The following is a 24584-nucleotide window of genomic DNA, read 5'->3' on the forward strand; positions in this document are numbered from 1 at the left end:
TTTTTGCAAATTTGCATTATAATATTTATTTTCGTTTTTCCAGCTGTATATAAAAATTGGTGTATCTCAAAAATAAAACTATGAAGACATTTAAAATAAATTTCCTGTTGTTAGAAACTATTTTGTGCAACTTTTTTGTATTTACAGTTTTGAGGGACAAACCGCTTAAATTTCTCTAACTAGAAAGATATGTAAAAAACAAAAAAACAAAAACTATTTTAATTTTTTTTTTGTAGTTTATTGCACTTTTTTGCTATTTATATTGTTACTGTAGACTTTATGCATACATATTATCATAATTTGGGCTATGACGGTTATATTGATGTATAGCAACTTGAAATGCTCCCAAAAATGGCACTACAGCATGTAAAAATATAAAGATAACTCTGGCGGACTTGGTTCTATGGTAGGTCTTAAAGGGTTAATCATTGAATGTGGCTGACTTTGGTTGGTCAATGCAAATCAGGTTCTTTGCTGCCTTCACTTTTGACTATTTGTTTTGTGTTTTTGTGGTTTAGATTACTGATTTTGTCCTGTTTGTCAACAGTATCTGAAAACATGAATAAATAACTGTCTAGGTTCCAACTACGTATGATATCTTCTTTATTCCTGGAGAAATTTCTTGAGGGGTAATGTAGGCTTCAGCTTGCACAGTAAACGAGTGAAAGTCTAATGAAAAACACCATTGGTCATTATAGGAATTGTAAGAGTTTTGGACATTTTTGGAACTTGGTGTCAAGTAGTGTCTAAAAGTCTAGAATTTTCATCTGGTTCTATTTTTAGGAGGTTAATATTTTTGCGCGTGCGTGGCGTTAAATCATTGGAGTACACTTTCACTTCAGCTTAACTGCACACACCCTAACCTGTTTTGGATCATTGTTTTTCAAAAGATAATTTGTCCTTGTCCACACATGAATGTGAGCCCAGTTTTTCAGATTTATCCCCTCTAGTGACCATTTTTGAAAAGCATAAAGAAAAACGAGTTCTTAAATTCAACCCGCTTAGAGCCGACATGAGCTCCCGCGTCCCTTGCCACTGCGCTTTGGCGTCTGGCCTCCCATTTTTTTCCCCCGCCCTTGCTTCTCTCATCTGTACCGCTTTCTAAACTGTATACATTTTCCCCCTCTCTTTGTTTCCAAACTGTATATTTTTAGTCAGCATTTGGCCTCACCTTGTTCTCCTCTTTATTCCCTTCACCATCGCTCTTTCGCTCTCCCTCTCCAAACTGTGTATATTTGGGTCTGTCTATGGGGAGTCAGGGGTCATTATTAATCTTGCTAGCTCTCCTACCTTCAGGCATAACAGCAGGGCCACATTTCTGTGTGTGCATGTGTGTGTAAGTGAGAGAGAAAGGAGTGGTAGCGAATGAGTCGGTTACAGTGTGTGAGTAAAGGTGTGGGAGAACATGTTTTTGTGAGTGCAATGTCTATGCGGCTTCATGTGTGTTGCATGGAGCATGTGCGTGAAGGAGAGGGAAAGTGTATTTTGCCATGATGGATCATGAGAGACCCACATTCTTAATGCACATTCGCACAAGACAGACACCCATGAGAAATGAAGGGGAGAGAGAGGGAGAGAGAGAGGGGGGAAGGAGAGAGAGACGATGGGGGAACACAGTTAGAGAGAGAAAGAGGATAACAGAGAAAGGAGAGAGAGAGCAAGCATGGAGAGTCCCTGTTCCTCCTGAACTCATTAACCGTTGTCCTCTCCGCCCTCCCTCCCGCACTCCCACAATGCCGAGCAGCGGCGTGCATCAATAACGCCAGTGACAGCACGAGGGGGACGGGTCAGACAAGCAACTGCCATCTCCCTGGCAACCACCACTATGGCCACCATCGCCACGACAACAAGGGGGTAGCGGGTATCCCTACCCCCACCCCCTCCCTCCCCTGCTGGCCCAGCTCACCTCCTGCAGGCGTCACACAGCGAGGGCCGCTGTGCCCGCTGCTGCTGGATCAGAAGAAAGCTAAATCCACAGCATGACTCCAGCATGGGATGAGGCGAGAAAAAGCTGACTGATCTCGATTCCGAGGTTGAACTGAATATTGACAGGAGACTCAATCTGAGCTGAGGTTAGCGGCATTATTCAACATTTCAAGAGGAGGACAAAGGGTAAGGGATGCTCCAGAGGAAGAAATCCCAAAAGGAGTCACTGCGGCTGGGTCTGTGAGGCCCACTGAGCAGTGCTGCCTCCGAGGGAGACACAAGCCCGAAATAACTGCTCTCGTCCAAACAGTAAAAGCTTTAGATGAAAAATAAGATTACATAGCATACTGGTGATTTATCTGTCTGTATCATAAACCATTACCACAGTATGAAATCAACATATATGAATGCAAAAAATCAAGGAAGGGTGGAGATTTCCACCTCTGGTTTTTAGCCTTATCTTATTTTGGTTTTGCTGACCACATTTCACTAACAGCCGCTTACATAGCTCAGGCAGCTTTCATGCAAAAAATAACTCTGATAAGCCTACAGCATGCAACTTGCCTGGCACCAGACGAGTTCAGGAGTCAGTTAAGACCATGGCAAAGAGTGGGGACGGGAATCAAACACTGATATGTCCAATGTATCGGAACAATATGTCTTCAAAGCTTATCAGCCCCTTTTACCAGTGCTGGCATGATTCGCTGAAAGTTGTTTATTTCAAAAACAGTTGTGTCAAACTCATGGCAGAGGAGCTATGTGCACAACACTTACTTCTTTTGACACAGATAACAAAGCACCTGTTTTGGGGATGAATGATCAATAACTGGACCTGTAATGGTACTGAAATCTGTGTAATCTCAAAGCCACATTCACCAGCTATGCCAGAAACATGACTCAAATGTGAAAACAAACAAACACATGCAGTCCTGTCAGTTTGCTTCGTTATTTCAGCTACCTCGAGGTTAAAAAAAAAGTTACCCAGTTTTGCCATTTGATACTGTCTAAAGATGAATGAGTCTCAAACAGGCTGCGGCTCGCTTCATTTCAATAGCCTTTGATTGACTTTACAGTGGAGGTTGTCACAGATTTTTCTGAAACATGAAATACTAAGACTACTGTGGTCTTTTTCTTAAAAAAAAAAAAATTAAATCAACTTCCTGGTAAAATCTGAATCCGTCATCATTTCAATCAAACTGAAAGAACAATTATTTTGTTAGCATTCAACAATTCCCAGTGCAGCTCCTATGAGATTTTGACATCATGCCAATGTCAAAGCTTTTAAACTCTTAGGAGCTTATGCACTGCACTTTTTTGGGGGGTGGGGGGGGCATGGAGAATTACCATTTTGTAATTCGATTTGAGTTTAAAGTGTTCTGTGAGCTTCTTGTGGGCCCTGAGTGCTTCACTTTTTATACACTGCTTCACGTAGGTTTTTTTTTAACTGAAATGTGCTTTGATTTAAGCTAATTGAACATAGTCAACTTTAATAGTACTAAACTAGCACTAGAAATGTTTGGCGATTTTACTAATAGATGTCCTAAGTTGCTTATGTTCCAAATGAAATGGATGTTTAGTTTTTTTCTTCCTTTGCTATCCGACCTTAAATAGTATTGAATGCTAGCTTCAGACAGAAGCTAGTGTTACTCCATTTAACTAAAATATATACTTTGCCATTGACAATTAATAAAAACCTTTTGCTTCCCGATGCACGGAGGCGGTCGCTGACCCGGTATGGAAGTCTTGATGGTCCACATGTTTGATTTGGTGAAGATGCCCTTCCTGAGGCAACCATCCCCTTGGGATCAAAACTAGGAGTGCACTGGCTTGTAAATGGTAAGTGGACCGTTTCTTATACAGAGCGTTGCTACTCTTCTTGAGCACTCAAAGCAATTTATACAACTTGTTTCATTCACTCATTCATGCAAGCACTTTTTTATAATATGTGAAAATACTTTCTAGATAGCATTTGCAAGCATTCATGCACCACTGAATGCATCAGTGCGCACTTGGGGTTCAGTATCTTTCCCAGGAATAGTTTGGCATACTGGAAGAACCAGGGATCAAACAACCAACCTCGTGATTAGTAGATGAGATGCTGAGTTGCAGACATGGAAAGTATAATCCAAGTTTTAATTCTGTCTTTTTTTAGGCCCAGACAGGTTAATTTGTCCAAGTAAGGGCTAGCCTTCTTTTCCAGCAATCCTGGCGTTAGTAGTTAAGCTTTGATTATACTTTACACAAGTCCACTAGGACCCAAGTGATGCACGAGGGTCCATGCTATCATCTGTATGCCTGCCAATTTTTTGTGACCATGAGGACTATTCCTGCGAAGACTTAATACAGCAATGCACCATCTGCGCATGTGGTCCAGGCAGTGGACTTCAAAGAAATATAACAGGAACAGCTATCTGTGTTCACAACAGAATGCAGTCAAGGCTCACCTGCATGGCTGGTGCAATACATAATAACAGGAATACGCTGCCATCATCATCGACGTTCAGTGCAAAAACAGTGTATGCTGTAATAGAGGTTTAATTGAAAAATAAGGTTCACCTAGAAGATTAACAGTTTGGTGGTTGTGTGATCAGGATGGCCTTGGATGGGGTCAGATTCCTGAATTATTGTTACAGTTTGTCCTTATTAAAAAGTGAGAAGGTAGCAAGTGCTGAGCTTGCAAATGCAGACTGTATTTATTATACATGGATGTAGCTTCCAGTTCTGAAAAGTGAAGCAAATGTGCCGTAAATTTCTACTGTGTCCAAAGCTTAGCACATGGCAACTTACTGGGGCTGCAAAAAAAAAGACACCTAGGAAGCCTCTGTAAACGTCTTATTTAATACAGCACTTTGGACGTTATTAGTTTATACAAAAACTGTACAGCAGGCTGGTAAATCAGTTTATTCTTCACTGAGTGATTGACAAGTTGCAAGCCAATGAATGTGTAGTATAACTTGGTTTCACAGTCATATCCGCCTCTGCACTTGTGACATCTGGTTTAAAAAGCTAATCAGCTTTCACAAAGGGGCTGCAATCTATGCTTGCACACTCTGTGCTGCGAACAAGGTGAACAATCTCTGAGAATAAAACGCTTTCCCAAGTCCGCAGATTTTGTTGGTTTGAACAGTTTGTATAGTCAGATGCAGTGGTCTGGTCTCTTTGGAGACACTGGATGTCCCATAAGTGACATTTAAAATTGTCATTCACTGTAAATAGATAAAATATTAAAATGTTCTCAGTTAGCTTCCAATAGCCTTCCCAGATAGATAGAAAGATACTCACGCAACAATTCTATTTGAATCTCCTTGCCTGTTAATCTTTTGTAATATAATTAATTTATTAAAGGTTAACGGTCGTGTCACTGCACATATAAACACGGGCAAAGGCGCGCGCGGATATGTGTGTGTTGCGGTGGATGTTCAGTTTCGTGGGAGAGCGAGTCGGCTGGCTGCTTTGAAGATAAGGAAACATCGCAACAGACAACGTCTCGTGGAAACTGACTGTAACGCGGACTGACTCTTCACCCACATGTCGACATACAGTTAAATAACATATCAGAGAACCATGGTTTATGTCGCAATTTCGAGCCGTTAAGAAAGAAGAGGACCGGAGCGAAATGTCTGTTCTGAGTTCGCGCGCCTCCTGATAGATGTGAAGCGATGGCGCAAGCGGCCGCGCGGTTGCCCGCGCGAGCCCACGGAGCTCGCGAGAGGGATATTTCCTTTCCTCTCGGATAGAAAAACAAGATAGAGAGGGGGAGGGGAGGAAGGGGGAGTGGTTGAATGCTGAAGATTGGCCAATAACACGGAGAGATCGTTGATAGGCGGGTCTTAAATGCGGGGTCTCAGCCAGTGAAAGCTCGACTGAGGGTCCGTGCCCCCACGTGGGTGTTGAGTTCCATACGACAACGAGCGAGCTTTAGTCCAATCACAGCGCCACAAGGTGTTAATCTTGACGCGGATTGGCCCGCTGCTTTTCACAGAGTCCCCTCACTCATCACGTTTAGCCCATCGTTATTAACTCTTTCCTACCACACAGGAAGGAGCTACTCTGCCCATAAAACACAAACCCGCACTGTAATAGCCAAATGTGAATTAATGAATGATTCAGAGGCGGTTTGTTTTTAGAAACGCAATACATCAGTTAATCCGGACTGTTTCAAAGCCTCGTTTCAGACACATTTAAAAGAAAAGCGAGGGTAATATACTATACTACAGTAGAGCACATGGGGCTGCCCGGAGCAGCGCTGAACCCTTTCAAGCGTGTGTTGGCCTGATCATAATCAAATCAGCATGCAAGAAAACCAATGAGATTAAAAGCACATGAGAAGTGCATGCTTAGCAGTGAGGTATAACCCACATTCACACATCCAGGCACTAAAACCGGGGGTCAAACCTGCACTTATAATGCCACGTACAAGCGTGGTTATACGGGCGCAGCAAAGGGGCTCAGGTACGGTGACGACTCGAAATCACCGAAACTGGGGAAATACCCCCCAACTCCCCGCCCCCTTTCATTTTAATTGCGCTGGTGTTTTGCAGTTGATAAGGTTTGACGTGTTGACGCCTTTCAGTTTCTATAAAGTCTCGTCCGACCACTACCACCGCCCCCCATAAAGCAAGACACATTAAAAGCATTTTTTAAAGAACTTCATTGCCTCCTACCCCATGCAGTCATACAGGCACCAACACTGACAAACCAAGCATCAATCTTCTCTTTCGGTTTTTTTTTTGTCTTCGTAGCCTCCAAAAAATACATAGGCAAGGATCCTGTGGAGGAGCCGAAGTAGAAGGCTGACACCGCCCCTCCGCGGTGGCTTTGGGAATTAAAATTTCGAGCATGCAGTGTGTGTCAAGGGTCAGTGTGTGTGCATGATGATACAACTGTCTAATTATGCAAGCCATCAAATAGGCCTTATCACAGCTGCTAATTGAATGAATTATTGAATGAATTATTGGATGATCATTCATTTATTTTTAACATGAGGGAAAAGTAACAAAAATTGCAAACTCATTTGCAACATGTGACATATATTGACATTGTTTTCAAAGGTTTCCACCTTTCTACTCAGCCACTGCGTGACCTTCTGAACTGCTCATCCCAGAAGTGCGTGTAAAGATAAGCGAAGCAGGGAAGAAAAAGGTGGACACAGGTAGTCTGATACGACGCAAGATGGGATGGAGAGCGCAAATTTTTACTATAAAGACGCTTGAGCTTTCATATTAACTACAATGAGCACATTTGGTTCATTTGCACTGAAAGAACTGCCCTTTTTCACTTTACAGTCTCTGAAGTTGAAGTGAACTCTCAAGAGTTATTTACACCTATTGTTCCTGCGTTCCTGTCATGAAAAACAGGCAGCTGCAAAAAACAGATTCTGATTTAATAGTTCATTTTTTTCAGCTGCCAGAGGAGGAGTTAAATCTAAATCTAAGCAATGCAGGTACGTTTAGTTATTCTTAAGTGGGTAACTCTGTAAAAGACCCCCCTACCCCACCAATATTTGATAGAAAACTGGGTCCTCCTGCCAGGTGATTTACAGTAGTAAAGAACTGTATGCTGTGCAACAACAGCAGCTTTACAGCTTGTTTTGGTGTGCCTTTGCACAAACAACAAGGACAACCAGTGGACTTAAAGACTGATCCAGTTGATCTCTCTTTCATTCACTTCACAACCTCTGGAAATGAACTGAGCACGAGAGTGGGGAGAATGGGGAAGACTTGGAGATAAACAAAAATAAACAGATAAATAGATATTTTTTAAAAAAGTGGAGATGACTGCAGGAGGAAACCGACCAAAGGGTGACTGTGTATTTGTGGCTGTGTGCCTGTTAGGATGGGGTAAGAGCAGGGGGGACACTGTGGGGTATGCAGCAGCACCCTGCAGTCCCAAGTAATGGCAGAATAGAACTTAATAGGGTAGAAAAAGGCTGGAGGCTGTTAACTCAGAAACGGTCATTTTGAATTCCCCATTCTCTCTCTCCAGCACTTCTTTCCTGCTCCTCCACTTTTCCATTCACCTTGTATGTCTTTAACTCTTCCCATCCATGCCTGCCTGTGTAATTTCCCGATATCCTTAACCCACCTCCCGCTGCCTTCCTTCCTTTCCTTTCCTTTCCTTTCGTTTCCTCCCTTCCTCCCCCCTATTCTTCATCTGATTCTCCCACTCCCTCCCCTCCTTGCTCCTCTCCTCCATCCTTCCCTGCTTCATCTCTCTCTTTTCCCGCCCTCCCTCCCTTACTGTGTTTCCTTGGAGGAGGTGTAATGATAGCTATTTGAGTGTCATCAGAGGATCGCTGTAATGGCTTCTAAAGCACCATCCCACGGTTGCCACGGTGAACCTGGCACAGCCGCTGTCCCAGAGTAAGAGGTGAAAAAAAAAACATCTGGTTGGGCTATGGACAGGCATCACCGTGCCGACAGCAGCAGCAGGAGCGGCGGCACATCAGCAGACGATGACGCAGCCCCCAGGGGCCACAGAGAGTGAGCTAATGATGCGTGGGATAGGATACATCTGAGGAGGAAGTACAGTACTAGTGATAATAGTGATAGTAATGAAAATAATAGCACTGATAACAATAACAGTTTATGGCTTTTTTGATTGGTGAGCAGCACGTCTGTCTCCCCCTCCCATCGCTTCCCCCCTCAGCCTCTGTGTTTGTACAGTTTGCCCGTTTTAGGCAGAACTGAAGACAAATGAAGAAGGGCAAAAGGTCGACTGATGATGATTTTTAACGATGGAAGTGTGTTATATCTGTTATTTTTCTGTTCTTATTAAAATATTACATGTACGCACGTGCATGCACGCTGCAGCAGGCTTTTTAGCAGCAAGAGATCCAATGAAGAGCAGGGTGAACATTTCTAAGAAGTGATTTTTATCCACATCATTGAGTGTGTTTAAGAAGACGCCATCAAATTTTCAATTGCTTGCGCCCAGATAGAATTTGTAGAATGAACTGCAAACTTATTTTCTCTGCTATTGCTTTTCACCTTAATGTCTCAGTTGTTGAATCAAAAAAACTCTCAAATACTGAAAATGATTTTGGCGGGTTTATATCGGACTGTGTGCAAAAAAAGGGATGTCCTCCATAGGTTAAGCAACAGAGCTCTGTGTGTGGTATAATGTGGATGTGAAAGTAAATAGTAAATTCGTTTTTCGCTTAGTTGTTTATTATTCTAAAAATTAGTCTTATTTTAATTTCTTTCTAAGATGTTTGCTTCTGCTTTGCATTGTGTCACCACCAGAAAGGCTTAAGGGAAAAATTGCACCACCCGCGTCCTTCAGAGCATGTGTGTTTGCAAGCGTGTGATTTTGTGTGCAGTGCGCATTGTTCATTACATTTAGTGTAGTTCAAGTCTGGGTCAGGAAGAGTAAATCTTTAGGTGGGTGGTGTTTACTATGAACCCTGAGACCCTCCTCTGACCTTTGTGTGTATGTGTTTGTGTGTGCAGTGATGACATGTATGTTGCTGTGGGTCATTGCACCTATGTGTGCGTTTAAAGGCACTGACAAGCAGAATGGGCAGTGTGCGTGCGTGTGTGTGTGTGTGTGTGGAGGGGGGGTTAAGGGACTGGGGAGGGGTTGTGTCAGTAGATTAGCCAGGTTGGGATGATTGGGTTGAGGATTAGATGGATTCGGGAACAGACACGTCTGTTTACTCCGCAAAGAAGACTTACAATAGGCTGATTGGCAAGCTTGATTGCACACACACACACAATTGCAGGTGCTTATGCCACACACACACAAACACATTCATTCAAAACCCCATATGTTGATTAGCTTGTTATTGTTGCCTTTCTAATGCCCGCCATCTCCTTTCCTAAATTCAGTTGTAAAGTCCGACTCCCCCTGCCTCTCAGACATAGTTCCCACAAGGACTGACCCAGAGAGCTTGCAATCAGAGAAGGAGTGTAACTAAAGCCGAGCACGGCCAGGTAAGGAGAGCTGCACTCAGGCAACTACTCCAAAGGCACAGGGAGTGCTCTGGTTACACGGGGCTGTGTGTGTGTATATTTTGTTTGCATTGTTTCTACTTGCTCCTCTTTATGCGTCACAGAAAAAGGTGAAGTGCTGAGCTCGGAATAAGGTGCAGAGGCAGAGAAAGGCAGGATTACACACATGGCAGGTTAGAGAAAGGCGGTGAGAGAGAAGGAGAGGATGGGAGGAAAAAGCGACAGAGAGAGGCTTAAGATTACAGAGTCGAGCACCTTTTGTTGCTGAGTTCAGTTGCGATGGACCGCTTAAGTTTAGGGAAAGAGTGAAGGACTTCTTCAATCCTCTACCATAAAATTAGTAGGACTGTGGAGGATGTTATCCTTCGCTGATCAAACCTGTGCCTGATTTTTTTTTTTTTTTTGACGAAAAGAAAGAAAAGGAACCCCAGACTTCGAGGAAGGTGAAGAAGAAGAAGGTCAGAGTACTTGATGTGACTGATCTAAAGATAGTTGGCAAAGCAGCCAAAGGAGGAGCAAATGCAAAACCCCAGAGAAGTTTAGTAAGAGGGGGGAACAAGTGATTGAGCCTTCAGGGTGAATAACAAGTCATGCAAGAACAAGAGTTAAGCCGGACAAGAGAGCACTGTTCAGCACAAGAGAGAGAGGGCGAGGGTAGGCTGCAGAAGCAGAGATAAGCAGTCCACAGCAAAATTAGTCTACAGAGAAAGAGGGGTTGACACCGGACTGAAGAGAGATCAAGGTTGACTCAAGTCTTTGCTGCCTCTAACCTGATTAGGGAGAATAGTAGCGGCAGTGGAGGCGAGCCGGGAGACCCGATCAACCGAATGTGAGAGCCGGCAAGAGCAAAAAGAAAAAGAATTACAAGAGGACGCTCGGTGAAAGAAGCCTCTTAAATCTGGGAGCTGGAATTAGAGCCGTAGGAACTGCAGAGGGAAAGCCACAAAACCACAGTAAGTAAATTAGGAGGCTGTGGCTGGAAAAATGTGTAATGACGCCATGGGCGGGGGAAGGAATTTGTGGTCTTGGAAGTGCTTTATATACTGTACCTTAATGAATTGATTTCCTGCCTTTGCAACTTTTATATTTCATCATCCTCGTGACATCACCACCTACCATTCCACTTTTAAAACCCACTAGTCCTCCATTATTTCTGTGTTCAGTTTTACCTCAAATTAAGTTTCTTCCCCCTTCATCGCTAACTTGTTTCTCCCTTTCCACTCTTCTCTCTTCTTGCTCTTCCAATTCCACAGGTGAAAATGCCCACAAATGGGAACCGTCCTTTGAAGCTGCAGTTTGGTCTGATCAATCACGAGGGTCGCTACCTTACTGCTGAGTCCTTTGGCTTTAAGGTATAAAAATACAATAAGAGTGACAAACTATAAGGTGTCGATTTGCATTTCTGCTGGTGATGCTTTGCTGTTGGATCAGTATATGCAAGATTTTCAAGTGATACCTTTTCGTGCTTCTTAGGTGAATGCGTCAGCTCCCAGTCTGAAGAAAAAGCAGATATGGACTTTAGAGCAGGACTCCCAGGACAGCCAGGTGGTCTATTTACGCAGTCACCTGGGACGCTACCTGGCCTCCAACAAGGACGGCAAAGTCACCTGTGAGGCAGATGGCCACAATTCAGACTGTCGCTTCCTCATCGTGGCTCAGTCAGATGGCCGCTGGGCGCTGCAGTCTGAGCAGTACCTCCGCTTCTTCGGCGGCTCTCGGGACTACCTGTCCTGCTTTGCCCAGGTGATCACAGATGCAGAGCTGTGGGCAGTGCACCTGGCTCTGCATCCCCAGGCTAACCTGCTGTCTGTGGCCCGTAAGCGTTATGCCCACCTCTCTATGGAGGATGGGGAAATTGCTGTGCATCTGAACATTCCCTGGGGTGTGGCAGCGCTCCTGACCCTTGTCTACCAGGAAGGAAAGTATTGCCTAAAGACCTGTGACAGCCGGTTCCTCGGCAATGATGGAAAGCTCCTAATGGAGAGCGGGAGGGCCACAGCGTACACGTTGGAGCTGAAGTGTGGGAAGCTGGCCTTCAAAGACTGTGAGGGGAAGTATTTGTCTCCCATGGGTCCTACAGGGACCCTGAGGTCCGGACGATGTTCGAAACCAGGCAAAGATGAACTATTTGACCTGGAGGAGAGTCACCCTCAAGTAGTTCTGACAGCAGCCAATGGGCGATATGTCTCCATAAGACAAGGTAGGAAAACACAGAAATATCAGAGGGACAGGATATTCTAGCGAATTAGATTTTATCCTAAATCCTTGCAATACACACACACACAAATTGCTCCCCTGGCAGCTTGCTAGTACCCTAAAGAATCCCACATGTCTGATTAAATGGACAAAGGCTGACCTTAGGTGCCATCGAGAGTGGTCACACAAGCTTTTGCTGACAGACACAGACCTATGTGCATACATAATGAAGGAGAAATTGACAGCCGATAAGGGATGCATGGTAATTATGGGTAATGTAGTCTGCACATCAAGTTGCATCAACAACACAGTACGTGGCTGCATGTCTCAAAGAAAACAAGATTGCTGGGGCTGATATGGGAGACTATCAGCCCCATCGTTGAGACCTGAGACAAGCACGTCATTTGTGTTCATGGCCGCTGGCCTACATCAGTATCGAGCCTAAACTAATAAGTTATTTTATTTAAATAACAGACTTAATGTGCATACATTTCAAGGAGAATAACAGAAGCAGACTTCTCAAGAACAACTTGCAATCACTTTTTATGTATTAAGAATAAAAAAGATGGTTCCATACTCCTAAAATATCAGATACCTCATTGTGAAATGTTCAGAAAAAGGGCCCTTTGTTTTCATTTTCTTTCACTAAATAATCTATTACAAATAGAGCTCTTTTCGAAAATCCCTTCTCAATCCTTCTCAAATGTACCTTCTGGCTTTGTTGGGCAATGTTGTTAACACGCTTTTACCCCTTGAGCTTACTGAAACAGCTGCCTGTAACCAATATACTGCAGAGTAATGCTCTGTTGATACTGTATTATGTATTTACTCTTCAGTCTTGTGATCGGGCTGTTGGAGGGGAGTTATTTGATCAGCGCGCAGGCACGACACCACACTACTGTACTGATGGATTACACCTGCTCCTCATTGACGTCGACATTAGGCTTTGTTTAGCGCAGCAGAAAAACTACAAAAACTATAATTGTGAGGGTTACATTACATGTGACTACAAATGCACTTGCATTAGGAGGGACTTGCACAGAGTTTCAATTGCTGATGGTCCAAAGGGCTTGCTGGTCTGATTTGAAACTGGATTTGGGGCAGATTAGCATACACCCCCCAGTCCTTGTCAGCATACTTGGTCATGACAGCCATCCACAGGCTGCAGATTCTTGTCTGCAGGGTTGAGTTACTTCAGGCCTGGGTGCTGTAATTGAATCTCCCCACCACTCATTGTTCCTGGTTAGCAGTGGGGGCTGCAAGCAGGAACCAAAGCATTGAAAACTGATTGGTTAAAGGGAAAGGAAGAAAATGGTTAAACCCTAAACACATATATGTAGCACATCACATGCATGCATGCAAGGATACTTTTTGCAGCATACTTTGTATCTGTTCTCTCCTTCCCCTTCCTATGCTTGTCCCGCACAAACAAAAGCTTTATCTTTCTTTGAGACACTCGCCCACTCACTACCATACCATCCTACTGCGGCGAGTGGTGAGATGAGGTGTGTTGAATTATTGATGAAGTTGGCCCCTGTTCCTGGAAGGCAAGGGTGGGAGGGGAGTCTGCTTTCAGAAACCCAAGCTTCCTCCTACCTGCGGCCAAAACTTGTCCCCCACCGAATCCCGCTCTAACCAGTTAATCTAACCTGTTAACCTCAGCCTGAGTCAACCTCTATATGCTACTGGAAAGAAAAATCAAAGACAGAGTAAATATGCTCTATTTAGCAAGCTATGCCATTGTGACAGGTCATATTGCTTTTTTTGTAGGGTTTCAGTGGAAGGTGAGTGAATCAGATAAATTCTTAACCAGCATCAAACACTGAAGCAAGTGTGTGTTTGTGCTTTTCCTTGTATATAGTTTACAAGTGTGCATGTTTTAATGCGTCATACAGATCTGTTATCAAACCTCTCATCACGTTTCCTCGGGCACAAGGGGCCCGCTCTGCCCTGAATGTGAAAAGGAGATGACAGTCCAAATTTTCACAAACTTTTCAGGTCCACAGACACATAAAAGCACACATACCGTATACATGATCAGGCGTGCAGAGCTCAGTAACAGATAAGCCGAAAAAATAATTGGAGTGAAATGCAGTTGTAAAGGATGAAGAATTTAGAGAGAGAGAGAAATAAGGGACATGGGGATAGTAGCATCAGCTTACCATTAATAATTGACGCCAGAGCCATCTATCGTTGATGGATTAGTTAGGCCTGCTCCACTTGCAGGCTCTGTAAGACAACATCAGGAAGTGGAGCTGGTTCTGGGGTCTGATCCAAAATAATGCACTACTGAATCTACCTGTTTGTCCTCCAGATACACCTGAGAGTGTACTGATATGTGTGTGCTGTGCTTATTGTTTGATGACAACATCTCACTTCTTATCCTCAGATTGCTGGCTTGGATTTCAGTATATCTAATCTCCCTCCCTATCTGTTCTTCTTTTCTTTCTCTTCCTTCATCCTTCTCTCCTTCCTCTGCCTCCCTTTCTCTCATCTATCAAATAGCAGCTGTGAGGTCCCAGCTGAGCCCTGTGTGAAGATCATTTCTGGGTTGAATTAGTGTGAAATGGGCACATGGAATAGGTAGACAAAGCATGACATTGAGTTGGGATGAGAGAGAATGGGAGTGATAGGCCCCCAGGCATAGCTGAAGAGTGGAAGGGCTAAAAATTATGCCTCAAATGCACTTAAGATCAATGATAATTTCACCAGTTGTAAGACTTCATGATGCCACGTTTATCGGGTGTGAATAAGATGTGATTAAAGCATCCCAGTGGCTCAGTAACCATGACATCTTTGTCACGTGTCAGCCCCCTTTTCTCCTTCCAACAGTGAGATTTGAAATTAGCTGTAGAGTGAAGCAACAAAAAATTTGTCATCGGGCCTCTCACACATGCTGAATGTTTATCTGTCTTGGAGTATGCCAAAGTTATTTACATGCATCCATTATTAACCTTTAACCACTTGATGTCTTGATCATAATGAGCAGTTACAAGGTCACAAAGACGTATTCATTGCTGCACAAAAACCTCCTTGTTATTGCTTTGGTTGCTAGCAGTTTACCACAGTCACCCATAGTTTACATAGATGACAGCATCTTGGCAGCAAACACTTACAAACTACTTACTGCTACTGCTACATTTTTCTTTTTATAACTTACTGACCTCACCCACGGCTGGAGTCTCAGCTGAAACCTCAGCCCTAAGATTTTGGTCACTGCCCTTTTGTTTTTTTGGACACAGACGCTTGTTAGCTTATTAGCTTATTTGAGGAGAGGGTGAAGCACCAAGTTATCAGCTAATGCTAGCTAGCTTGGTTAGCTAGCTACATAAGTAAAGAGCACAGTTTGAATGTGCAAACACGGCCAGCTGCTAGTTGGTGCTTACATACAAATAAAATAATTGAATTTTGTTCACCTAATGGGGCAAAAAAAATTGCACAGCCTATTTCTACAAGTAATCTTAGAGCAGGCCCCAAAAACACCAATACAATAAACAGAGTTACAGTTCTGTGACTCAAATTAGTTGAGCAGGCAGCTAGCAGTTAAAGGGATCATTTTTGAGGTGGCTGATACTACCACGAAATGAGTTAACGGGGTAAAGTAGAACTCTTGTACTATCTTATGTGTCTTCTTAAGAGTTGGAAGAGAATCAGTCATTGCTATGCTCCTTGTCTCAGATTCAAGCCATTGCTTCACAAGGTTAACAGCTCAGCAAATTAGTAACTCATTCAGTGACAATGTACAACATGGTCCTAGGTGGAAAATTCAGTGTCAAACATTAATTTGTGCATGCATGTTACATACTAACCCACAGTGGTTAGTATCAAAGACACTTCTAGTGTAGTCTGACTTATTTCCTCTTGTTTTCCTCTTTTGCATGTAGATACAGTTCTATTTGACCTCAGGTCAGGGGGAAGCTTGTTCCAAAGAAAAGGACCACAGGAACTGAAAGCACACATTAGATCAAATTCTGGGAACAGTTAAAAAAGCTGGACCTTATACCCTCAGAGGTCTAAGCATAGATACTCATTATGGACCCTAGCAAGTTATTGTAACCCACTAGTGTAGTTTATTTATAACTAAACGGTGCCATTGGTTCTTTTGCATTTTTACCATGTTATCCCTCTGCTTTATCATCCGTGCTTCCTTCAGTTTGAGTTTTGAGAGGTTTTGGTAATTATCTGCACATCCTGCTAAGTGTGGACCATAAAATCCTCTGGTCTCTTCCTGTTTTTCCTTTATTCTTTTATTGAGGGGATTGAGGGATTGGACGGGTAGCACTCGAAAGCTGATTATATCAGAGCCCTGCTGTGAGGAGGGCAGACTGACAGGGCCAAAGGTGGGGTGAGGGTGGGAGGTGGGGCTTGAGGGGGGTCAGGGGGTACGCAGGAAAAGATCGGGGAAGGGATGAAGGTGGAGAATGATGACCAGGGAATAGAACAGGAAGAGATAAGAGGCATGCAGATTAGTGTTGTTAAAGGATTAGGAAAATGTATTGAGAATACTCGGGAATTCATCTAATTTAGGCTTAGCCCTCTGCAAGCTGTCTTGCAGTTTGTGGCAAACTATTGTCTTCCTCTCTGCGTTCAGGACAGTGTTAAAATGTGGCAATCAACAAAATAACTAAAATATGTATAGACAAGAAGCAAATTATCTACTTAAAACTAATGGGTTACATTCAGTAAATAACAGAGGATTAATTGTAAAGCCTGTTTGCCTTTGAACCTAGAAGACAAAGTACCCAAGTAAGAGTTTGTCACAGCTGTTTCTGTTTCACGTGTAAATAATAGAAATACTAAAATAATAATAGAGATTTTAATAAAGTGTTTTTCAGTCACAAGTGAGATTTTTGTTCAGGTGTTAAGTGGTCTTGGTGTAATCAACACAAAGCCTCACAGTGAGAGTGTTGTGTCTCTAAAACAGCTGATAACACTTTCACTTTAAGAAGCATCTTCCTGCCTTGGCATAATTATTTTGTTTCTCCATTTCCTGTATGCTCTTTTCATAACTGCATCCAGAGCTGCAATCACTGAAAATGTATTTACCCTCAGGAAGATATTCGAGGACGACACGTGGGATAAAGAGTGCAGTTTAAAAGATTTTTTAAAAATAACAGGATCAGATATAATTACAAGATCTTTTGTAGACCAAGCTAAACAAATCAGTGCGACTTCATTTTTAATCACAGTGTTTCTATAACACTAAAAACACCTCACATTTTCCAGCTTAAAGCAAAGTAACAGTGACAGCATGTGTTTATTTCGTCTCTCCCAGGAGTGAGCCTTGCAGCCAATCAGGAAGATGAGACAGACATGGAGACGTTTCAGATGGAGATTGACAAGGAAACCAAGAAGTGTACGTTCCGCACCAGCCAAGGGAACTGCTGGGCTCTGGTGGCTCATGGAGGCGTCCAGTGTACTGCAACTGAATTGTAAGAGAAGACTTTTATATGTTGTATAGAGAAAAATTAATGAATTTATCATTGAAAATGAGTCAGTTGGACATTTTACATTACATAAATTTGACTCATTGCAACTGATAATTAAGATGCAAGGGTTAACATAAGAGGGATGGTCAAATGAGTGCATGAGATAGCAAACAGGTGAATCACATAGAATGATAAATAACTGTTATGAAGGAATGATCCCAGCAAATTTAGGCAATTTTCGTTTTATTTTACACATTATCCAAAACACCGAACTTCAAAAAAGTGTGAAATCTTTTCCACCACAGGTCAGCAAACACCATGTTCTCAGTGGAGTGGCTTGGCCACAAGGTGGCACTAAAAGCCAGCAATGGCAAATACATCTGTACCAAGAAAAACGGCCAGTTAGTCGCTGTCAGTGACTCCATCGGTAGGAGGACAGTCCTTTATATTATAGCCCCTTTCTTTGGTAATTAAGAGGTGGCTCTTACCTCTCTTTTTTCTGATCATTACTATGTTGACTTTTTCCAGGGGATGATGAACAGTTCACTCTGAAACTCATCAACCGACCCATGCTTATCCTTAGAGGAGAGAATGGATTCATCTGCCACCACAGAAACTCGAACACACTGGATGCCAGCAGATCTGTCTATGACATTTTCACTGTGCAATTCAGCAATGGAGCCTACCATATTAAAGGTCAGCACATACATCAAACATACTTCTGGAAAAAGCCAGGTTGCTTAGTTTTCCTCTAATTTGCTTGTTTACTGCAATTTGTCTACTCTGTCTGACTTTGGTGTATTTACTTTAAACCCCTGCAGGTGCTGATGGCCGGTTCTGGTACGTTAACAGTGCCGGGCTGGTGTGTTCAGATGGCGAGGCCCCTGAGGATTTCACTCTGGAGCTCCTTGAGCACGGCCGTCTCGCCATCCGTGGCAAGAATGGCAAATACCTGCGTGGAGACCAGGGAGGCACTCTTAAGGGAGATGGACTCTGCCTGAGCAGCTCAGCCCTCTGGGAGTATTAATACAAACCAATATTAGTCCAAACCTGAGTCCTAGCTAATCTCATTGTTGGCATTAAGTGCTTAATGTGAATCTAAATCACTGTTATTCTTTTTCCTTTTGCAAAGAGCATTATTGAGAGAGGCTCACATAGCTAGGTGAACAAAGAGAGGACTGCATATGTATATATTAGGCCAAGAGAATCTCAATGAAGTGAACAGTGTTTTGAGTGAGGATTTTAACAATTAGTGTTAATGAACACTTCATGTTTTCACAGATTTAGTTATTAGTATGACATAACGTAACATGACATGACATCCTTTTATGTATATTCATCATTCCATCTATATCTTTTTTGCCTTTTAACCACTAAAAACAAGTATTACATGAGCAAGCCAGTAAAGTTGTAGTGTGGGCATGTAATGGTACCGTTCACTCATTAGGTCAAGTGACACAGGGTGCCATTTGAGGCAGACGCAGTCACCATTAGAAGTGATGTCACCCTCTAGGTGGGTGAAGTCATGCATGGTACTACTGACTGAGGTTATTAGGAGACGAGAGTGACAAGGTTTCAAATAGCTGCCTGTAGAAACAGAGAAAGACTGTACCCGAGACTCGTACTTGGAGTGTGTTTTCTTTTTCTTTTGTGAACACAGAGATTTTTAAAAATGCATATCTTGCATTATTTTGTTTAGGTAAAGATTGTTTTATGAAAATAAAGGAACCAGGGATATCATAAAAAGCTGAAAATATGCTTCCTTCCCATTAATGTCACAAAATTAGCAGTACTACATCATGTGAGCGTGCCATAGGAGTTAATAACACTATGACCAATTTCAAAGTGTTCCTTGTGGATTTATGATGGACATTATTTCGTTCTGACTACATGGAAACAATGCAGCTGGAAGCTTATTATCTACATGCAACTTCTTCTGTGTTAGCAGGGAATTATGAACTCACTCAATATACACTTGCCAGCCACATCATTAGGTACATCTGATCAAGTGCTAAATAGCTGAAATCAAGAAGTCAAAAACTGCACTTAGCATGTGTGTGTTTTGAAGAAGTCGGTTGATTGGGGCCTGATGAGGTGAAAGACCAACAGTTGGCAGAAAATGACCTAATCAGCCAATCACATGGCAGAAACTCAGTGCTTTTGGGCACACTAGACAACCTGCTAAAGTTCAAACTCAGTATCAGAATAATAAAGAAAGGTAATTGAAGCTACTTTGAACGTTATATGGTTGTCAGTGCCAGACAAGGTGGTACTTCAGAAGCTGCTGATATGCTGGGATATTTTGACACTACTATCCAGAAAATATCCAGTGTGCACCAGTTCTCTGGATGAAAATGCCTCATTGATGTCATAGATCAGAGGAGAAACTCATAGGAAACAGAAATAACCGACTCTTTACAAACAAGGTATGCAGAAGGGCATCTCTGAACACCTCACATGGTGAAGCAGATGTACTACAGCAGCAGAAGACCACACTGGGTGCCACTCCTGTCACCTACAAACCAGAAACTGAAGCTATAACGCAGAAGGGCTCACCAAAATTGAACAACTGAAGACCTGAAAAATGTGGCCTGGTTTGATGAGTCTTGAATTCTCCTGTATCAGTGGTTCAGACTGCTGGTGGTGGTGGCTGCCTCTGCACCACGTCACTAGTTTCTTGAATATTGAATGACTTCACTGTATGGTCCCCAGATCTCAATTCAATATAACACCTTTAGGATGTGGTGGAATGGCAGATTCACATCATGGATGTGCAACCTGCATATCTGCAGCAAGTGTGTGATGCTATCATGTAACTATGGACCAGCACCTTGCTGAATCTTTGCTACAAAGCTATAAAAACAATCCAAGGGTACCATAACCCAGTACTAGCAAGGTATACCTAATAAAGTGGCTGGTCAGTCTATAATCAAGTTTACCACTGACGTTTGATATTGTGGCCTGAGAGACAGAATGTATAAAAGTCAGAAAGTCGACTTTTGTTTTTCTTTATTAAGCTGAAAAACTGCAATGTTTTCTTGAGAGATTCATCTTTTGGCGATTTCAAGATTTCAAGGGGTTAAACTGTTGAATGTCTTATAATCAGCTCTTGCGTTTGCTGTTAAAATCATTTACATTTTGTTGGATCAAATTTAGCAATTTTGTTCTTCATCATCACCTGCTATTCTCAAAGCCGGTGCTGTTTTTGGATGCACCTTGGCTGTCATAGTGAAAGAGTTTAGCAGCAAGGAACAGAACTCACCTGCTGCTGCTTTAGGCGTGTTGACGCTATCAGCTTTCGCACATCACACCATGATGGCAGCAGAAAATACCATCAGTTTCAGCAGCAGCAATGGTTGCTGAAATTATGGCACATTTGTCAGGTGCTTACTGGCTTTCTCCTCCTAAATGTCCTTCTCGCTCTTTTTCAGTCCCTTCTTAATAACAGCGATTGTTATTTTGACAAGAATGAAAATGTCCTGGCAAGACTGCCCAAGCTACTGACCGCTGTCACTGTTTCTATGTTCTGCTCTAAATTAAGCAAATAAATTCTCATGTTCTGTTTATGTGTCAGTGTGCTCATTCATAAAAGAGAGTGGACCCAAACTAGCACTGGAATCCGATGTTGAGACTGAACCCTGTAGTAAAATCTGTTTTTAAAATCTTGGTATATTAGATCTAAAGTCATGGTGAAAAGAAAGCAAAGGCTGTTTCAATTCCTAGGTTTATATGTGGCCATAATGAGAAAATATCCAGTCCACGCCAGGGCTTAAACCTGAGCTGAACAACAACACATGACATATTTAACTGTGTCATTATTTATTTAACAGAACTGAGCCAACATGCGGATGCAGAGTGTGAAAGAGCAGCCCACGTAGAATTTCCTTTAACAGCAATAACTTGAATGCATCGTTTTCTGTGTGACTTTATCACTCTCTCACACTGTTAAGAAGGAATTTTTGTTCTCTCTTCTTTACAGCATTGCTTCATTGATTAAGGTTTGCAGATATTTATTCATGCACAGCTCTGTTATGGCCCTCAGCACTTTGCTCAGGTTCAGGTCTGGACTTTTAACTGGGCCACTGTAACACCTTGTTTTCTTTCAGCCTTTCTCTTGTAGATTTGCTGCCATGCTTGGGATGAGTGTCCTGTTGCATGAGCAGCCAAGCTTTAGCTGTCAGACAGGACCTCACATTTGACTCTAGAATATTTTGGCATTCAGAGGAGTTCATGGTCGACTCAGTGACTGCAGGGTGCGCAGCTACTGTGGCTGCAAAACAAGCCCAAATCATTACCCCTCCACCGCCGTGCTTAACAGTTGTTAAGAGGTGTTTGTGCTGCTATGCTGTTTTTGGTATTCTCCACGTGGTATCATGCATTGTGGCCAAACATCTTTAGTTTGGTTTTATCTGCCCAAAGGATATTGTTTCTATTGTCTTGTGGTTTGTTCAAATGCAACTTGGTCTTGGTTTCTTCCATTTCTCTGAACACTGAATGGTCTGACCTTGGGGTGAATTTGCTGGGACATCCTCCCCTTGGAAGATTGTCCTGAATGATATTGAATAATCTTCCTCACTTTAGGATGATGAACTTCAATCTTGTAATCCTTCCCAGATTGATGGGCAGCAACTACTGCTTCTGTAAGATCACTGCTGATGTCTTTAATTATTGGCATTGTGTTAACACAGACCTGCAAATCACCAAAATATCTGCTTTTATAGAGCTGCTCACATTTGCTAATTATCAGTTACGGTGGTTCTTTTTGGCTTTTGAGTTTTTGTTGAATAAATATGGACGCAGAGTAATATGTCATGTGTTGTTGATCATTTATGTTTGTATTTATCTAATTGTGAGACCTCCTTACGACTAAATTATTTGTATTATATCCTCATACATGAAATGTTGTAATTGAAATAGGGTAGATTTTCTTTCTATCATGACTCTAAGTGATCAAGCCCATTATTTCCAGGATATTTAAGTCACTAATCCAGTTCTGAACCTAGAACCTCAGCAGGCTCACACTTTAATCAGTCGGCTTGCTGTACTTATGAGACAATAACCCGCAGAGTGTTGCTTAAGTTGTGAGTCTGAGCCAGACCTTTAAGGGACAATGGCTGTTAAGTAAAAAGGATTCAGTGAGTTACATATGTTTAGAATGCGATGCAACAACATGACAAATACAATCCTGTAATCTACTTTATACTTCAAACAATCTGGAGGCATTTATTCAACTTCATGCAGAAGCTATTTCTGCATGTTAGTTTCAAGACTTCAAACTGTAACAGAATAATCATTATACTAATAATGATTAGGACTAGTCTGGTTAGGAGTCACCTTTTCATTATGATTGAACCTAAAAAAGAAGCCAGTGACACTAAGGCTTCACCTGTAGAAGTACTGTGTTACCTTACCTGCAGCAGGTGAGGGGAAAACAGCAGGACATGGTGCCTGATCCACTCACACAGAAAAACCTCTGTAATTTAAATATCTGCTAAGTGCTAAGTATTTTAGTTTCCAAATGTACATTTGTGTGCCTTTTTCTTGTGCTAGTCCTAGAGAAAAGTAAAATATAGAAATGACTGATCCATCCATTCTCTTCCACTCATCCAGTTCAGAGCCACAGGAGGCTGAAGCCTGAAGTGTGGGTACACCCTGGACAGATCAGAAATGATACAGACTAAGAAAAAATAAACAAAACAAGTTTTCAACATAATAAAAAAATGCAATCCTGTGCAGTCCTTTTAATTTTCTCTCTGTCTGGTCTACATTAAGAAAAATTAACCACTAAGATTCACTTCTTAGACTGAGTTCTTCATATCATAGCGCTCACAGCAAGGTCTACAAATGAGTAACTATGAAGTTATTAAAAATAATTGCATTTAAACTCAATTACTATTCTGCGGTTTGTATCCATTAGAAGTCTGTTTTATTGCAGTGATGTAAACTGTTTGTAATCACTGTACTGACTGTGTGAGTCTGTATATTAAAAACTCATCGGAGCTTTAAAACAGAAATTGCTCCATGTCTCGGGCAATTAAAGGGACAGTTAATGTAGATCGCTAATAACATTCAATGACTTGCATCTCCCTGACCAGGTTTAGGAAGCTTATCCATCACAAGAACATTCAGTCCCTGCAATTATTATAGTGTCAGTTAAAATGGCTGTGATTACCCATTTTATGTCCAAAATGTACAATCCATCGCAAAATGCTGAGAAAGGCATAGGCAACTTTTTCCTCAGACAACTTTCCACACATAAACATATCAGGAATGTGTTTTTTCTGCAGTGGATTAAATGATTGGCTGAAAACATAACGATACTGAAATCTATCAGTTGTCTGTTCCATGTTTATTCCATGTTCAAGCACAACGCATCAGATCCTACACTAAACAGAATATCTAACAGCCAATCACATGACAGAAACCCAGTGAATTTAGGTATGTAGACATGGTCAAGATGACCTGACAAAGTTCAAACAGAGTATCAGAATGGGGAGGAAAGGTGATTTAAGTGACTTTGAATGTGCCGTGGTTGTTGGTGTCAGACAGGCTCCTCTGACTATCTTAAAAATTGTTGATCTACTGGTGCACAACCATCATTAGTGTTTACAGGGAAAGGTCTGAAAAATCGAAAATATCCAGTGTGCGGCAGTTCTCTAGGTGAAAATGCCTTCTTGATGTCAGACCAAACTGCTTTACCAACAACAAAATTAACTCAAATAACCACTCGTTACAACCAAGCTACGCAGAAGAGCATCTCTGAATGCACGGCAGACCTTGAAGAAGACGAACAGCAGAAGACGGCACCGGTGCCACTCCTGTCAGCTAGTTACAGGAAACTGATGCTGCAAATCACATGGACTCAACAAAATAGGGCAATATCAGGTTGGAAAGATGTTACCTGGTCTGATGAATGTGAATTTCTGCTGTGACATCTGGTAGAGTCAGAGTTTGGCTTAAGCAACATGAAAGCATGGAAGTTAAAAGAGGGGTTAATTAACCCAATCAACTAGCAAGGTGTGCCTAATAAAGTGTCCAATGTAGTGACTGTGTCACACACACACCTGAAATATCAGGAGAC

General features: G+C 42.2%; 1 protein-coding gene across 1 annotated transcript; it reads left to right on the forward strand.

The window, feature by feature from the left end:
* The first annotated feature begins 9733 nt into the window (after nt 1-9733).
* On the forward strand, nt 9734-21069 carry fscn2b (fascin actin-bundling protein 2b, retinal). The gene is made up of 7 exons (XM_026178964.2): nt 9734-10831; nt 11132-11230; nt 11352-12078; nt 17350-17506; nt 17809-17930; nt 18032-18199; nt 18325-21069. The coding sequence occupies exons 2-7, from the start codon at nt 11138-11140 to the stop codon at nt 18528-18530; spliced, it is 1473 nt and encodes a 490-aa protein (XP_026034749.1). The 5' UTR covers nt 9734-10831; nt 11132-11137; the 3' UTR covers nt 18531-21069.
* Nucleotides 21070-24584: the final 3515 nt, after the last annotated feature.

The sequence above is a fragment of the Astatotilapia calliptera genome, chromosome 8 (assembly GCF_964374335.1).
Source record: "Astatotilapia calliptera chromosome 8, fAstCal68.1, whole genome shotgun sequence".
Lineage (NCBI taxonomy): Eukaryota > Metazoa > Chordata > Actinopteri > Cichliformes > Cichlidae > Astatotilapia > Astatotilapia calliptera.

Excerpts from the sequence above, each read along its gene's own strand:
- fscn2b (XM_026178964.2), top strand. The coding sequence starts at position 11,138 with ATGCCCACAAATGGGAACCGTCCTTTGAAGCTGCAGTTTGGTCTGATC. Across the intron at positions 11,231-11,351 it reads CTGAGTCCTTTGGCTTTAAG|GTGAATGCGTCAGCTCCCAG; the intron begins GTATAAAAATAC and ends CGTGCTTCTTAG. Across the intron at positions 12,079-17,349 it reads ATATGTCTCCATAAGACAAG|GAGTGAGCCTTGCAGCCAAT; the intron begins GTAGGAAAACAC and ends CGTCTCTCCCAG.